The sequence below is a fragment of the Amia ocellicauda genome, chromosome 10 (assembly GCF_036373705.1).
Source record: "Amia ocellicauda isolate fAmiCal2 chromosome 10, fAmiCal2.hap1, whole genome shotgun sequence".
Taxonomy (NCBI): domain Eukaryota; kingdom Metazoa; phylum Chordata; class Actinopteri; order Amiiformes; family Amiidae; genus Amia; species Amia ocellicauda.
The window spans coordinates 18,997,238-19,015,230 of record NC_089859.1 but is presented as its reverse complement, the minus strand read 5'-3'; the positions used below and the strand labels follow the sequence as shown (position 1 = coordinate 19,015,230).

The 17,993-nt window shown below is 40.4% G+C and overlaps 1 protein-coding gene across 3 annotated transcripts in view; it reads left to right on the top strand.

The window, feature by feature from the left end:
* nlgn3a (neuroligin 3a) overlaps window positions 1-17,993 on the top strand; it is a 242,431-nt gene that overhangs the window by 89,834 nt on the left and 134,604 nt on the right. Inside the window, exons 2-4 of one of the 3 annotated variants that reach the window (XM_066715388.1) lie at window positions 1,678-2,383; window positions 3,652-3,711; window positions 15,354-15,413. In XM_066715388.1, the coding sequence (XP_066571485.1) occupies window positions 1,906-2,383; window positions 3,652-3,711; window positions 15,354-15,413 (598 nt within the window). In that variant the 5' untranslated portion in view covers window positions 1,678-1,905. The remainder of the gene's footprint in view (window positions 1-1,677; window positions 2,384-3,651; window positions 3,712-15,353; window positions 15,414-17,993) is intronic. The other 2 variants (XM_066715389.1, XM_066715390.1) reach the window with 2 other exon arrangements.

Genomic DNA, 17,993 nt, shown 5'->3' with positions numbered 1-17,993 from the left:
CGTTTGCCCACTGACAAAGAAATGATCAGTCTATAATTTTAATGGTAGCTGTATTTTAACAGTGAGAGACAGAATAACAACAAAAAATCCAGAAAAACGCATTTCAAAAAAGTTATAAATTGATTTGCATCTTAATGAATGAAATAAGTATTTGATCCCCTATCAATCAGCAAGATTTCTGGCTCCCAGGTATCTTTTATACAGGTAACGAGCTGAGCTGAGCTCCTAATCTCAGCTTGTTACCTGTATAAAAGACACCTGTCCACAGAACAATCAATCAATCAGATTCCAAACTCTCCACCATGGCCAAGACCAAAGAGCTGTCCAAGGATGTCAGGGACAAAATTGTAGACCTACACAAGGCTGGAATGTGCTACAAGACCATCGCCAAGCAGCTTGGTGAGAAGGTGACAACAGTCAGTGCGATTATTCGCAAATGGAAGAAACACAAAATAACTGTCAGTCTCCCTCGGTCTGGGGCTCCATGCAAGATCTCACTTTGTGGAGTTTCAATGATCATGAGAACGGTGAGGAATCAGCCCAGAACTACACGGGAGGATCTTGTTAATGATCTCAAGGCAGCTGGGACCATAGTCACCAAGAAAACAATTGGTAACACACTACGCCGTGAAGGACTGAAATCCTGCAGAGCCCGCAAGGTCCCCTTGCTCAAGAAAGCACATGTACAGGCCCGTCTGAAGTTTGCCAATGAACATCTGAATGATTCAGAGGAGAACTGGGTGAAAGTGTTGTGGTCAGATGAGACCAAAATCGAGCTCTTTGGCATCAACTCAACTCGCCGTGTTTGGAGGAAGAGGAATGACCCCAAGAACACCATCCCCACCGTCAAACATGGAGGTGGAAACATTATGCTTTGGGGGTGTTTTTCTGCTAAGGGGACAGGACAACTGCACCGCATCAAAGGGATGATGGACGGGGCTATGTACCATCAAATCTTGGGTGAGAACCTCCTTCCCTCAGCCAGGGCATTGAAAATGGGTCGTGGATGGGGATTCCAGCATGACAATGACCCAAAACACACAGCCAAGGGAACAATGGAGTGGCTCAAGAAGAAGCACATTAAGGTCCTAGAGTGGCCTAGCCAGTCTCCAGACCTTAATCCCATAGAAAATCTGTGGAGGGAGCTGAAGGTTCGAGTTGTCAAAGTCAGCCTCGAAACCTTAATGACTTGGAGAGGATCTGCAAAGAGGAGTGGGACAAAATCCCTCCTGAGATGTGTACAAACCTGGTGGCCAACTACAAGAAACGTCTGACCTCTGTGATTGCCAACAAGGGTTTTGCCACCAAGTACTAAGTTGAAGGTGTCAAATACTTATTTCCCTCATTAACATGCAAATCAATTTATAACTTTTTTGAAATGCGTTTTTCTGTATTTTTTTGTTGTTATTCTGTCTCTCACTGTTAAAATACACCTACCATTAAAATTATAGACTGATCATTTCTTTGTCAGTGGGCAAACGTACAAAATCAGCAGGGGATCAAATACTTTTTTCCCTCACTGTATATATATATATATATATATATATATATATATATATATATATATATATATATATATGTAAATATATGCCTATATATACAGAGAAATACAGATAGAGAGAAAAAAAAACCAGCTAGAATGGGGTTCTTCATTAATTTTAATGTGTTCTTTTTCAGCACAGGATAAGCAGTCTGATTGTTGGATCAAGTGGAGCAGGCAGTGAATGAAGATCAGGCTGTCGCTGCTGTCCTTTCTTTCCCAAGAGGGAGGCATAATCTCTTGCTCATCGCACGGCCTGTGAATGGTTCGGGGAGCCCAGGAGTCCATGCCTGAGAGGAAGCCGTAATAGGAAGGGGCTTGGTGTGTATGTTGGTGTTCTGTAGTGGCGGTCTTTCACTGGGACAATGTGGTTAGCAACCAGGAGAAGCCGTCCACTTTCATGGTTACGGGATTGGCGAGGCACAGCGGCTGGCTTATGCTGCACCAGTGCTCTGTGGATACTGAGTTTGTGTTTGCCCTTCATGGTGGTCGATGGCCAAAACTACCTACCCACTGTGAATACACAGTATGGGAAGCTGAGGGGCGTCAGGGTTCCATTGCCAAGTGAGATCCTGGGACCTGTGGACCAATACTTGGGAGTCCCTTATGCTGCCTCTCCCGTGGGCGAGAAGAGGTTCATGCCCCCAGAGCCCCCATCTGCCTGGTCAGGGATTAGGAACACCACACATTTTGCACCCGTTTGCCCTCAAAATATTCACAACGCTGTGCCAGAAATCATGATGCCCATATGGTTCACCTTTAACCTGGATATAGTTGCAACGTACATACAGGATCAAAATGAGGATTGTTTATATTTAAACATCTATGTTCCAACTGAGGATGGTGAGTCTGTTGGGTACACTGGATAAAAATAATAATAAAAAAAATCTTCCTTCCTTTTTATTCTTCTTTATTTCTATGGTATTTCTTGTCACCCGAGTGTTGTGTTTGAAGCATGAAGTGTTGTCTGCCGCATGCTAATGTCTGTGTCTTTCATCTTGACTTGACCTCTTCATAAGTCTCTCATCAACTACCCCTTCCATGGCACTGTTATGGGTTCCTCTTTTGTGTTATATAAAAGAACAATAACAAAGCAAAAACATTAAAAATAACATATTTAATCAAAAGTAAAATGAAACTCAAGAAATCAAACGGATTGGAACTGAACACCTTGGTGCATCTTCTTCTTTGTTTTGTCTTGATAGTTTTGGGGGTTCAATTAACCTGCTTTGCTGGAGAAGGGTGCTCTTTAGGTTGGTGAAATATTCTGCCTGGTACACAGGAGGCCTGTGGCATCAGTCAATACAGTGTAAGACCCCTTACTGTCCTGCTCCTCCACACAGTCACAGGAAAGGGGGACTCCAGCCCGTTTCTGCTACATGTCTGAAATAGAGAATTCAGTGGGAAAAATGTGTTGGCATTTCAAGATGAAGATGAAATCGAGTTTGCAATGAAACAGTAATGCTAAAGTAAATGATGCTAGAATTCCCACTGCCTGTGTTTCAATTTCTGCAGAACATGTTCAAGTCCGTCTGTCTTTGCTCTTCTAATGTCATTAATCTAATCTGTATAGAATAGGCAGCCACATAAAAAATAATCCTTGCTATATACAGCATAGTTTATATACAGCACAGCATGAAAAAATGCGGCTTATCTCACAATTATAACTGTGCTGCTGCATTAATTTTACAAGGAAAATGACTTGGATACCTCAAGCTTTTTCATTCCTACTGCATCACCATCTATATCCAAGAATCACAGTTCAAGCCCACATCAACAAGGCAGTAGATTTGCTGGTTTGAAGCATTGTTATGTTTTGTTTTCCCAGCAGTGTTGTAATGGGTCTTATAATGAAGTGCATGTGAAAACAGGCTTCTTGTGTCCCTGGGTGCTGTTTTTCAAGAATATTTCTGCAACCAACACCCCCGTTACTCTCTGGACAATTCTCTTGTTGTTGTTGTTGTTGATGATGAGGGGAGGGAAGGGGAGGGAAGGGGAGGAAAGGGGAGGGGTGGTGGGAGGGGGAGGGATTCAGTTGAGCTGTTATTGCATGCGTCCGCTGTTTCTTGCAGACCCTTCTGTTATTTTGTAGTCTTTTATTCATTTTACAGTAAAAAGAATATCCAAGGAATGTGCCAGAAAACCCAACAAGAAAATATGTAGAAAAGGAGGTATGTAGCAAGCCGACAACGAGAGAAACAGAGAGAAGAGAGGCGACTGGTACGTCCTCTCAAAAGCCTGCAAGATAACACCATCAATCAACTTTGAAATTAAACTGCTAAGTGGGATGAGCAGAGTCTTATAATGCAGATTAATTGTGTGTGTGTGTGTGTGTGTGTGTGTGTGTGTGTGTGTGTGTGTGTGTGTGTGTGTGTGTGTGTGTGTGCACTTTGCCTTTGAAATACAGTGCTCCTGCTCCATGTCTGCTACATTTTTCATTTGGGTACAGTACTCTGCAAGTCGTTTATTCCATAGCTAGGTTACACAAAGCACAACTCTATGATGCATAAAGAAATACTGCTTGCTAGGGATTATTTTACTCTTATTTTTGTTGTAGTATTTTCAGAGATTAAATCTGATAGTCTCGTTATTCTCTCAGTCAGTTGTACTTAATTTGTTCTAAGAAAGTAAAGCAAAGTTCTCTAGTTACATAAGTATGGTTATTTTTTTTCTCTTTCTAATTGACTTGCTGCTTTAAATATTACCAAAAGCAACTAAGTGTGGTAGCAAAAAATGTATATGGTATATTTACAGATTCCCCCTGAACCAGGTGTTACATCAGATTGCCATTCTGGGGCAGCAAACAGGATGCTGAGGAATACAAACTGACTTGCAGACAGCTCAGTCTCAGAGAGGCAGCTGATTCACACAGCTGCTGCATTCCAGCACTGCCAGAAGTCTTCAATAGGGGTGAAAAGCATTGTTCAATTTTTTTTTGTAAAATAGCTATAACAGATGTGATGAGCATTGCATTTACCACACTTAGTTTCTTTTATAAGACAGCTTCTTGAGTGTACATGATGTGCTTGTATGTTAGTGACTTCTCATGTGGGGTTGGTCTGAGGAACTACCCTGTTACCAACAGTTTATTAGCCTCACCAAAGTAACTGGTCCCCAAGATAGTCAGTATCAAACATCAGGCAAAATAATGGAACTGCAAATAGTCAGGGATAGATACTCTGTCTCGCAGTTATGTTTTAATGATTTAAACATTGTCAATAGACTTTTTAATATTCCTAGAATAAGCTAATGTTTGTTCATGTATGTCTTCAAACATTCTTTAAAAAAAGTTTTTCTCACAAAAAATAAGACTAAGAATAAGAAGCAATATTGAAAAGTATTATCTGATACCTGTTCAGTTCAATTTAATAACTAGATCATAGAAAATGCAATTAAACCTAACTTTAAATTCTCTTATCAAATAATGACAAAGGAAATGCAGCTAGTCTGTCATTCTGTCTTCTCCGACACCCTGAAATAAAATAAAAGTAAGATGCTTTGAGATTTGGAGGAAATCAATTTCACTAAGCATTTTAGTATACTCACTATTTTGCTTGCACCTCATGTGAGCAGTGTTACTGATAGATTATATTATGTTTGTGATTAAACTTTACTGCAGGTACTATTATGACCCTGTTCGTCAGAAACCAAGGTCAGTGTGTACAGCAGCCAATGCTAAGATACGTTATCATCAAATGTGTATCTTCACAAAACAGGAGGACTGTATTACAAAGCTGCTTGTGAACACCAGGAGGTTTAAGCTAAGGCCTCCTCCTGTATACAGTGTTGCCTGGTTTTGGAAAAATAACTCTGTGAACATCTTTGTGGACCCCTGCCCAGTTGTCCTGTGGGTTATTTCAATCAATTGCAATTTCTCATTTATTTTCCTCACAATTTAATTCAAAATGTAATAGATGTGCTGTGTGTGTGTGATTCTGCTGTCATCTTTATGCCTGGATTTCTATTTGGCATGATAATTAATGCTCCCAGCGTCAGTGGCTTCTCAATTTACTTATTTCTCAGTAGCATGAAGTACACAGGGGAATCAGGTTAGCTTTCCACCATACCTTTCTGTTACTTGGGAAGCAATATTGTGTAAAACTGATATACTTCCCTGGGTCACGTCCTCTTCATAGGGAATGAGAGAAATTCTCAGCAGCTACAGCAAACTATCACACAGAGCACATATCCACAGAAAAAAACTTGGTTTCATAGCAGCAGGGCACCTGACGAAGGATTCTGCTGATGTACTTAGTATTGTGAACATCCTGATGATGTGAAGTAATGCTTTTCTGTTGTTTTTAAGGGTCAGTGGTATCTAATATGCTGCATCTATCCATTATAATTAATTATAGGACTGAGATTGAATTTTTTTATAATAATAACTTCACATGAGTAGGAATATGTAATAGATTTACTTTAATGGCAGAAATATCTCTATTTTCTGTGTACTTAGAACTGTACTGTCTGTACCTCTGGTAGAGGTGGGTAGACCTCTAGAGGTAATTCTCACAAGACTACAAACTGACTTGTTTTAGTGTATGTGGTTCTCAAACACACAAAAGATGTCTTAATTTATCCCCTTGGAAATAACTTTGGGGGGAAAAAATGCAATGAAAGTCTTTCTTCTGTGAAAATATGTTCTTTGTTTAGAATAGATTATGTAAAAGTCGTGTATTGTGGAAATGTTTAAATTTTTTGTTTAAATGCCCTCAAACGAAGATCAGTTTGGGATGCTTCCCTTGCTGCTGTTCTTACTCTTTCTGTTATCCTATTTGTTTGATCAGGTGTGTTGATAGTATGCAGGTGCTGGCAGAACAGTTCATATTAATATTTCACTGATGAGATAATGGACATTGTGGGTGACTGCAGTATGCAAGAGCAGCAGAAGGAGGTTAGAATGAGGTCCACCACAAACTGTCAGGTTAATTGTGTCCTTGGTGAGACAGATACTTCCTGGTCCTGTCACAGCAAGTCTGCTCCTGTCTTTCTTCTGCTCTGCAGACCCCAGCCTGTCCCAGAATTCCTCCCTCAGACCAACTGTCACTCACACACCGGAACTCTGCAGCTTCTTGCTTGATGGATGATCAGCCCCAGACTGCCTTAGTCACACCACAAAACATCCGGGCTTCAACTATTTCAGCATGAAAGGTTATTCAAGTGGAACATGCCTTTTGGGAGAGTATCATAGAGTGCACAGACAGAGACTGTTATTCTTGAGTTTTCCTCCTCCATATGTTTGTGCTTGTACCTTGGGTGAGCGGCTGCATAGGCTTTACTGGCATGTGCTGTTTCCACCCATCCAGACTCTGTGTTATTGAGAGAGGCTCCTGCTGAACACAGGTCACAGGCACAGCTTAACTGATCTGCTCTTACCTTCAAAAGCAGCTTAAAAATGAGACGTGAATTAAGTTATCTTAAAATAGCTTTGAAAATGCCTGCTGTCATTCATGCAAATAAAATAGTTTATGTATGTGTGCTCTATGATAAGTGTATGTGAGTGCTTACAGACTCTTGCTAGTGCATTACACACACATACACACACACATAGGATAAATAAAAACACAAAACAGAGTGAAAATTAAAAGATGAAGCCTGTTAGAGATCACAACCAAGGGAGATGAGAAAATTAAAATCAAGGTCAGGTTATCTCAAAATAGACGTTCTGCTGTAATCGTAGGAAATTTCAACTTGAATCGCTACACTGAGGCAGCTTGGTGTATTGTGGGTTTGTTTGCTGCTGTTTCTTTGATGAACAACGTTTTTTATTTATGTACACTTAAAAACAGAGCTAGCGCACCAAAGAAACAACAAAAGTCACATTCATCCACCTGGCAGATTTCTTAAGGGTTGCTTCCCTGCTCCTGGGAGATAAGAGCAGCCCCTCTATGTGCTCGTAGTTGCCTCCTGGGATCCCACAGGACTCACAGTCTGGCCTTCCTCTGGGGAGATAGGGTCCTGCTTACACGACATGCCTGCTTTAGACAGCTCGCCTATGTTGCACTCACAGTCCTGCCCAGCTATCCAGCAACACACTCCTATTGGCAGATGCACCCATTGCTGTACCCTGCTTTGTCAGGTGAATACTTCCTGCCAAGATTCCCTATGGATACGTATTTATTTTTTCTATGGATACCTTTAGAAATGTATTGGATTCCCCTAAAGTAAAATAGGGTAAATAAAAATGCATGTTCTCCTTGCTGTCCTGCTGGCTGAGAATAGCACTAGGTTCTCTGACTGCTGAGAGGATGTCTCCCAGTCTGGCCTAGCCTCCCCCCTCTGGACATCACACTCCTCACAACTGCCGTGCCATCTTGTTATAGATGTTGGCTATGAATCAGAAGATGAGCGTGTTAGGGTGGCGTTCTGCTGTCCAGTGTATCTTTCTGTTAATTTATCTTAGGGATTTGTAGCTCTGTGTGTGATAGAGAGAGATGTGCTCATGAGGAAAAGCAATGTGTTAACTGGAAAGAAGAGATCCTATGCATGGCTAACCTGATCAATACTCTCCGTTGACTATAATGAGGGAATCTGATCTTCTTCATGTTCTACAGGGAATATATCAGGCATTTTGGATTGAATAGCTTAGAGTACATTTATTAGTAGTGTTATTTGGGTGCATCTGACTTAAAATAAAGCAGTGAATTGTCTAATAGAGAAATTCAACTTGAACTGGAGAGTATTGCAACAGCTAACCAAGTTATTGAGCTGATCTTTTATTAGAAAGAGCAGGAGTTTGAAACAGTGCATTCAGTGTCTGTGCTGGCTTAAATCTGTTTAGTTTTCTTCTCCCCTTTGCTTCTTTTCTGACTAAATACAATTATGTCACTTTAGACATCCAACTCTGCCTTGTTTTTGTTTGTTTTGTTTAATTTCATAGAGTTCTATCTCACATTCATGTCCTTTTTCCTAAAATGATTTTTTTCCCTCTCAGGGGTCTGTTAATCTCAGCTACCAGGGAGATCTCAAGGTAATTACTAATTAGGGCACTTGTTCCCACCTCCTGAAGCTGTACAATCTGCTCTAGTGTGGAGACGGAGGTAGTCCTTTGAGGAGGGAGGATTATTCACTTGTGATTCATTATCTTTTATTTGCATAGGATTTCCAATATCCACAGTGGGTTTTTTAATCCATCTTTTCTGTGCAGTGGTGCCTGTTTTCACAGTTGCATCCATTAACAATTTAAAGAGATCTACCCTTTTCCGTTTTGAAGAGAACTTGGGTGCAGGATGTCAGTGTTAGGAGACCTGATCCTCTGTACAAGTTTTGGCTGTCCTATACCTTAATATTTGTTGTTATAGTTTCAGTCTTTCTTTCAAGTCTGTCCTGTCTAAGCTGTTTGTTAACCACTATGAGACAAGAGTGATGGGAATTTATTGAAGGTTTCTGAATCTTTTCCATTTTTATAACAACTCACTCCATAGCATTATTTGACCTTCAATTTTGTAGATTAACCTCCAGAGATCTAAATTATTGGTTCAGGTTTTTTGTGATTTAATTTCTCTTGAAATAAATTAGATTTATATTCTGTATCTGTAGGGAAATACATGTCTGCATTGGTCCCAATCTACCATACACCGTTGTAACTGCTTGTAGCTCTGGGGGGTAACTTAAGTGTCAGTGTTCCACATGGTGGCTATGGGCCAGATCTTTGGCATAGGCTGCTTTATTCTCCACTGTGTGTGTGACTGAGCACATTGCTGACAACATGGTAGTTAAAGTCTCAGTGTAATTGCGTGTCTGCTCCCTGACCCTTGACTCTCTCAGAACAGGGAGATGGATTTCTCTGCAGCCCCCCTCTCTTCACTGCATTCCTGGACTGTGCTCTCTGTGGCAAATTCACACACAGAGGTCAAGAGGTGGGAGAGATTAATGAGAGGTGCAGAGAGCATTTGATGGGTCAAATGAGAAAAAGCAGTAGGGACCAAGAACAGAACACTATTTATTGAAAGAAGTCAGCAAATGTGCTTCGAAATAACACACAGAAGACACTTAAAAACCCACTGCAGAAAGGTCATCTGCATGCTGCTTGTTTTTGAAAATTGTATTTGTTTAATTTAGTTTTTACCTTTTGCTGCTATGTAATGGGGTTTTTTTCCCTGAAATTCTACCTTCTGTATTGGTTGGTAGAACAAGACTATTTTGTTCGATTACTTCTTAGGAGACGTAGAGGAAAGATGTGGAGGATGGGTGCAAACATTTTAATGGAGAAAAAGAGCTGCTAAAATCCAGCCATTTGATAATCTGCAGTTCCTTGGCTGGAGCCATCATTCTGAAAAATGATTTTGTTATTCATAGTTATTATATTATTTCAAATTGTCATAGACCATCACTCATTAGGAATAGCAGCAGAGGATTCATGTGTGCAATCTAATTAAAAACAGCACAATGCAGAGGAGGTCCACGGGGAGCACTGATTCGTGGTGACAGAGAGGGCCTTTGCACTCCCAGGCAATTTAACCACATTTAGGAATATCCTGTTTTACAGTACACTATCCACTGCATGCAGTGCTCATCTCTGAGTACTTCAGGTAACTGTGTCTTCTTTCTAAGTGTTGGTCTTTTGATTGTGTGCGTCATTTTGTTATGCAGTTGACCAGGGAGTTCAGCATTAACATTCCAACAGAGCTTTTAACAAACACTCCTGAGTGGGTAAGCTTGTCATAAATGACATCAGCTCAGTGCAATTGATTCTAAACATTGAACGGATAACAAATGAATGTGTTGTGAAAGAGAAAAGCACCACTGTGCAATGTATTTCAGTTCAGAACAAATTAGCTCTAATCCGCATTGTCTTCATAATAATTTAGATGTGTTGTCCAAAGTACCAATTGTTACATTTACAGTGCATTTATATGCAGCCAAAGTTCCTTGCTTTACCTTTCATTGACTCTATTGCTGGTTCATGCACTGCTGCATCTGGAATTATGGTTGATGAGTGAGGAGATTCATGTCAGGGTGTAAGTCCAGTGAGACAGCATCTTCTCCTGCCCACTGTTCCATAAGAAATGCTGGTGCTGATCAGGAATGTATGTAACATGCCTGGTGCTGGACTGACTGTGTGACATTCACCAAAAAAGAAATGCATGGAGATTGTTGCTAAATATTAAAAATTTGGTTTTCTAGTAAAATGAAAAGATTAGGCTTGAAGCTCTACAGATCTGTGCTTTATCATTGTCATTGTTGTGTGGTTAATTTAAAGCATTACCTTTATCTCATGCTGTTGTCAGGAAATTGGCTTCACTGGAATGTGCTCAAATATATTGTCATGCGTTATGAATGTCAGCTGGCAGCAATTTTGAACAAGTGACAGAGCAAGTCTTCACACAGGAAGCAAAACCGCTCACACATACATGACACCAGTTTAACTGTTTGTCCTCAGTCTAAAGTTGGCTCCTTTCTCGTTTCTCATTCCTCCCTTTCTCCAGCTTTGGAGTACTGACTGGAGCTATACAATAGGATCAGCTTACTGTTCCATCATGGCAGGTGAACAATGTCCTCTCTCAGGTGCTGTAACGTGCCACTGCGGTGAGCCCTTCACTTTCACACATCTTGGGTTTACTTAGTACTACCTTTTTAACCTCTTAAGATTTTGGTGCCCTCAGAAGACACATGTGTTTCTGTTTAATATGAAGTGTACTCTTCACGGTTGTGTTGTTTGACGAGCAAGTGCTATCCCGTGAAAGCTGGGACTATCAGCTCTCTAATGCTATGCTATTAATCATTTTCATACCCCCACCCCACCCCACCCCACCCCACCTCCACATTCTGAAGGGGGGTGGGGGGTGGGGGGGGGTATTTGGTCTGAGTTGGAATAAAAAAATCTCAGACAATACTGACAACTTTGTCTGGATGCAGACAGTTTTCTGTTGAAAACAATACCGAAACCGTTTAGGTAGAAGCAACACGTGCCGGTGTAGAGCTCAGAGTGTCAGGAAGTAAACATTCTCCGTACAGTGCACAGAACTATATTATATCATCAGATCTGATCATACATAATATATACTGGATTAATCATTAGGGTGTTCTGAACAAGCCTATTTGCAAACAAATCCCATCGCATTTGTATGAGGCACCATTAGGGACATTATCACTGAAAAACACTTGCACTCTCTACACTGAAAACGTCATATCTTGCACTCTCTACACTGAAAATGCTTGCATCGTGTACACTGAAATCGAGACTCCCACGCAGCCCAAGTTTTAATTAGTTGGAAAAACAAGAATGGAGGAAACAAGTTGAGCTGCCACTGTACTTTTAATAGAAAAACTACTATCGCCAGAAATAATACATTCAGTCATGAATATTGTGGACAAGAGAGCAAAACAAAGGCTGACACACAGCAGTGTAAATGGGGAACTCCGTATATTTCAATCAACTGGTGGTACACCCAAAAACGAGTTTAGCAACCCAACAGCTATGTACTGTATCCTATGTATATACAATAGTTGTATAAATGTGTTGTTAGGCTATAGATTAAAAGTCAGCTGAAGCACAAGCCAATAATCCAAGCTAGAAAGGGATACTTTGGTATTTTGGCATTTTAGCCAGATTTTCTACATTCCTGCGAATGCATGGATACCATTTTAGGTCTGTGCGTCCAGTTTGAGGTAATTTGAATTTTTCATTTCCTTAGCATAGCACAATTGCTGGAAGCCAATGGTCGCAATTGCTAACTCTCAAAAGCCGTTCGAGTAGGAAATCTGGCTAAATGCCAAATTAACATAGTAGTATCACTTTATATAACATAAGGCTTAATAATAATAATATATGTTCCTTAAATTATTTTTTTGCCCTTATTTGTAATCAATAGTAAAGAGTAATAATACAAAAGTTAACACAAAGTTAAAAATGAGTACACAGAAATGTGCCAACATTTTAATTAAATCAAATGCCACACCACCTCCGCCAACGTCCAGACTCGTGCCATAATGATAGTGAAATGTATATATATTATATTTATGACACCAGCTTGGATTATTGACTTGTGCTTCAGCCGGCTAACAACTAACAACACATTTATACAACTATTGTATATACATAGGCTATAGTACATAGCCATACATATGTATAGCAAGCAAATGCATGACAAACCAGCACTTTGCGCTTAATCTGTATTAGACAGGTTAGTTACGAACCACTTTGACTTAAAATTGTATAAAAAATTGCCAATAAAAAAGGCAAACAGAATATTAGTGTATATTGTCAAAAGTGTATAATTGAGAACAAGGGCAGTGATGTTCAGACTGTACAATGCACTAGTTAGAGCTCATCTGGATACTGTGGACAGTTCTGGGCTCCACACTTCAAGAAAGATATCGCTGCTCTAGAGGCAGTTCAGAGGAGAGCAACCAGACTTATTCCAGGTCTGAAGGGAATGTCCTACTGAGAGACTGAGGGACCTGAACCTTTTCACCCTGGAACAGAGGAGACTACGTGGGGACTGGATTCAAGTCTTCAAAATCATGAAAGGCATCGACCACATCAAACCAGAGGAGCTTTTCCAGATCAGCAGGGACACACGCACCCAGGGACACAAATGAAAATTGGGCTTCAAGGCATTCAAGACGGAAAACAGGAGCCACTTATTCACAGAGAGTCATCACAATCTGGAACAAACTCCCCAGCGATGTGGTTGAAGCTGAACATTTGGGATAGTATGGATAGTATCCTTGGATCACTTAATTATTAATGGACAACAAACGAGCACGAAGGGTCGAATGGCCTCCTCTCGATTGGACACTTTCTTATGTTCTTATGTTCTTCTGTTTTAATTTGTGTTCTCCCTCTCCAGTCCAGTTTAGGGGTTGCCACTCCTTTGATGTGTAATCCTTCAATTAGTGAAATGCATAAAACAATTTATTTCTGCATTAGCCTTTTTGAAAATAAAACTGAATGTGTTGACACAGCACTGCCCCAGTCTCAGCATTGTCTCATGAAAATGACAACACTTCTGTTTTCTCTGATAGCGAGAGATAACGTTAACTTGTGATCACATCATAACGCTGTGACATAATTTATGTCGTGATCACGAGATAACCAGATGGTCTTATTTTTTTCATGTCCTCAAAGAGCCACTGTAGCATCTTGACTTGTTTCCTTCATTCTTGTTTTTCCAACTAACTAAAACTTGGGCTTCATGGGAGTACTTATATTTTGACGTCACCTGGTCTCGATTTCAGTGTAAATGGTGCAAGCATTTTCAGTGTAGAGAGCGCAAGTCTTTTTCAGTGATAACGTCCCTAACGGTGCCTCATAAATTTGAGGGATCTGTGTGTGTCTGAATGGGTCCCCACCCCATACATCTGCCTGCGCCATTTCCCCCACGTCACTGAAACGCTGTCTGCGGTGTCTGTGAGATTGACAAGCACATGTAGCCAATAAACTCAGCTTTCAAACGATTTCAAACGTTTGGGCGGATTATATTCAGTAGCGTCTCTGAACAAGAGGAATGCGTAACAATACTGTACATCATCACTGCGCATGGGTTCAGTCACAGAGCGCCGGGTGAGGCATAAAGCTGCGGCTGATCTGTGGAGTGCTATTTTTAGAAAGATTGGATTTTGTGGTCGATCTGTAAGTAGTATTATTTGGTTATTTGTATTATTTCAGCTACCGGTTTGTTTGGCCACTTGGGTATGTGTTTGGATACCACCTAGACACCTGTCACAAACGCTCTCGTACAGTGGGTTCTGTTTGTCCTATCAACACACACATCCGTACAGTTGTTGTCCAGATGCCACTGAAGGGATAAGTGCAGATGCAGCCTACTATACATAGAGGTGCCTTCTTTAGGTGATGTGAAAGATGATTTTGTAACAACTTCTTGTGTTATGTCTATTTCGTTACTCCAAGCTATGTTTTGAACATATATAAAGACAATTCAATTGATTTCCTTTCAAATGATACCATCCATATGCATGTGATGCAAATATGTGCAGAGTTATGGGCTTTTGAAATTGGGCTGGTCCTTTTTGGAGGACATTCCAATTTTTGTATGTAATCTGAAGAGGTGAAGTGCCATTCCTTTCTCTCCAAGAGGAAACGTATTCCTGGGGCATGGAGAGTGATCCTTGTGACCTCAGAGGTGGACTAATGATGCCTTATGTCCATAACGCTGCAGGACCTGAGAGTGCACCATGGACTCTGATTCCTCATTCCGAAGTCAGTGCACTGTACCCACTAATGTGAATTAACATTAGAGGGAGACAGCTGAGAAAAAACAAATAAGACCGCCCTTGTGAATAAGCAAATAAATGGAAAAAAATATATCATAATATCTTAGGTTGGTCTGGTGGTTCAGTAAACCTTCTAATCTGCCTCTGTGCTTCAAAGACGTCCTGTTAAGAGCACAATCCTCCTTGCACAGAATTAATACTGCTCCTAATTTTGGTGCTGTCAATTTGTTTTATTAGACAACTGCAATTGTGCATTTATAGCAAAAACAAAATGTGTTGTTTTCCTTTTGAGTGAACAAATTGTGTGTGTTTGATGTTGTTGCCAGTGTCAGTCTGTAGTATAACCACTGCTTCTCCTCCTACAGGGATAGTTCAGTGTAAAACTAAAATTGAATGTGCCAGTGTTTAAAAGGGATGGGGAGGGGGTTGTTGTTCTGCAGCACAGGGGTATTCTCTGTAAGTGAACTGCACATAGCCTGCTATAAAATTCCTACAGTATTGCCTGTTGTATTAGTTGACTTGAGGCTGTGATGTTTTGAGATGAATGGTTTTCTCTTTCTTCCCTTTGTCTTGTCAATCATGCTATTTTGAATTTTCTTGTGTTTCTGTTTTTCTCCCCTTGTTCCAATCTCAGGGGCCCACACCAAGAAACAGGGCGAGGATTTGTCCGATAATGACGGAGATGAAGATGAAGGTATTTTTGGGGCTCCCAACCATTGCATGAAATGTACATTTCTATATTTAAAAGAAATGATAATCTTTATAGTTGCCTATTTTATTTTTAATTTTATTTTTCTACAGATTATATGCACGCTTTTCTTCAGTTTTGATTCTGTAACAAGAACAATAATATTAGAGTTGGTGGTAACAAAAAGATATTTTACAGAAACATTAAAAGGTGATCTTTGTTCAGTTTTATTGCTCCAACAGTGGAATATTGACATGTTTCCATTCTGTGTGAAGTGTGATTTTTTAAATTGCTAAATCTGACGTGAATCCTGGTAGTTTAGTGTCCCTGATCACCTAATGACTGTGACAACCTCTCTCTCACTAATAGCCAGGTCAGAGAAGTACATTATCTAAGTAACAGACACTCTGGAAGACAGTTAAAAAGTGAAAAATGTTGTCACGTTAAGAGGGTTTCTGTCTCATTTTCTTTTTATATAACTGCAATCCTGCAAGATTAAAAGCCTTATCAGATGTATGAAGACTCAAAGATGGGTGAAACCATTGACTACTCTATATATTCTATACATCTTGCAGTTCATCAGAGATTTACAGTTGTATTTAAATATTAAAAAGACAGTGCTGTAATATTCATGATTGCCCCTCAGCTGGTAAGTGTGTCAAGATCACCTTATCTGAGGTCTCAAAGTTAGGTTTCCACAACTTTAAGCCATGCATTTAATACACAATGGATCATGGCTTATCCAATAAACAGCAGTTATTCAGCAGGGATTATTTGTGAAGTTTCACATGTTAAGTAAGGTTGCTGTATGTTGCAGAAGGTGACAGTCTCTCCCCTTGGCCCTTCTCTCAGGACACAACAAGCTTCCTTCTGACCACCATCATTGCAACATAATTGTATGGCATATTATGCTTTTATACACTAAGAAGTAATTATAACTAAGTTTTTCAGTCTTGATTATTTTCTTTTCAATAAGTATTTCCCATCATATCCTGTTTATTCATTTAAATCAACTGCCTAAAGTCTATTTACTGTATTATATACACCGATCAGCCATAACACTATAACCACTGACAGGTGAAGTGAATAACACTGATAATCTCGTTATCATGGCATCTGTCAGTGAGTGGGATTTATTAGGCAGCAAGTGAACATTTTGTCCTCAAAGTTGATGTGTTAGAAGCAGGAAAAACTGGGTCAGTGGGTCAGACTGGGTCAGAGCATCTCCAAAACTGCAGCTTTTGTGGGGTGTTCCCAGTCTGCAGTGGTCAGTACCTATCAAAAGTGGTCCAAGGAAGGAAAAGCGGTGAACCGGCGACAGGGTCATGGGCGGCCAAGGCTCATTGATGCATGTGGGGAGCGAAGGCTGGCCCGTGTGGTCCGATCCAACAGATGAGCTACTGTAGCTCAAATTGCTGAAAAAGTTCATGCTGGTTCTGATAGAAAGGTGTCAGAACACATAGTGCATCGCAGTTTGTTGCGTATGGGGCTGCGTAGCCGCAGACCAGTCAGGGTGCCCATGCTGACCCCTGTCCACTGCCGAAAGCGCCTACAATGGGCACGTGAGCATCAGAACTGGACCACAAACAGTATTTTGTGAATCCTCCTTTAGCTCTGGTAACATGAGGAGACATTTCCTGTTGCCTCTTAATGAGTTCATCAGCTTCTCAGGAGGGTTTTCAGCCACACCTCCATTCAGAACCTCTCCAGATTCAACAGGCCATGTGGCCTGTCCTTGTGGCCTGTTTTTTTTTTTTTTCATATCATACATTTCCTCTTGAAATTGAAATCAGGAGATTATAGTGGCAGATCAAGAATGTTGATTTCTGCTCCCATATAAACATTTGCTCGTAGTCTTGGATGTGTGATTTGGGTCATTATCTTCTTTTGGCCATTATAATATTGATGCATATGGTATGTACACCTGTATTTTCATCCCTAATGAGTTTTTAGTTACACTTTCTGGTATCCTAGAAAAGGGCATTCCAGAAGATCTTCCTAATACAATGTAAAACACACCAAGTGAGAGCTTCTCGGTTTTACTTATGGCTCAGAACTTCTCATTTTAACATTGGGAGGCGCTTCAAATGTAGATTGAGGCATCTTCCATCCATATAAATGATCCAACTGCCCAGTCCAGGTCTAGACAGCACACATACAGGGCTGCCCTGTAAAGTGTCTGCCTATCTTAATGTGAGCTGCCAGTGTTCATTGTTAGGGTATTCAGTCTTGAGAACAGCCCCATTGTCTTGTTAGACGTGTATTGTCATCCCCCCTCTCCAGGCTGTTCGTCTTGTGCTGATTTCTTTCAGCTGAATCATATGTTAGCTGCAGCTTATCCACGTTGTGTCTTAAAAACCCAAGTGTTTATAGTACCACTGCTCAAATTGCCTGAAGGGTGATAACTACAGGCAGCTTACAGTGTGGACAGTAACAGAAATGTAAAAGCCATGTTTTTTTGTTTTTTACTCACTTTGCATCTTCTGGTATGATGGAATGTGTTCATGCCGAAAATTAGCTTTAACCCCATACATGAAGTATTGTAGATTGTGTACAGCCTGGGGGTACAAAGACATGCTATCTTAC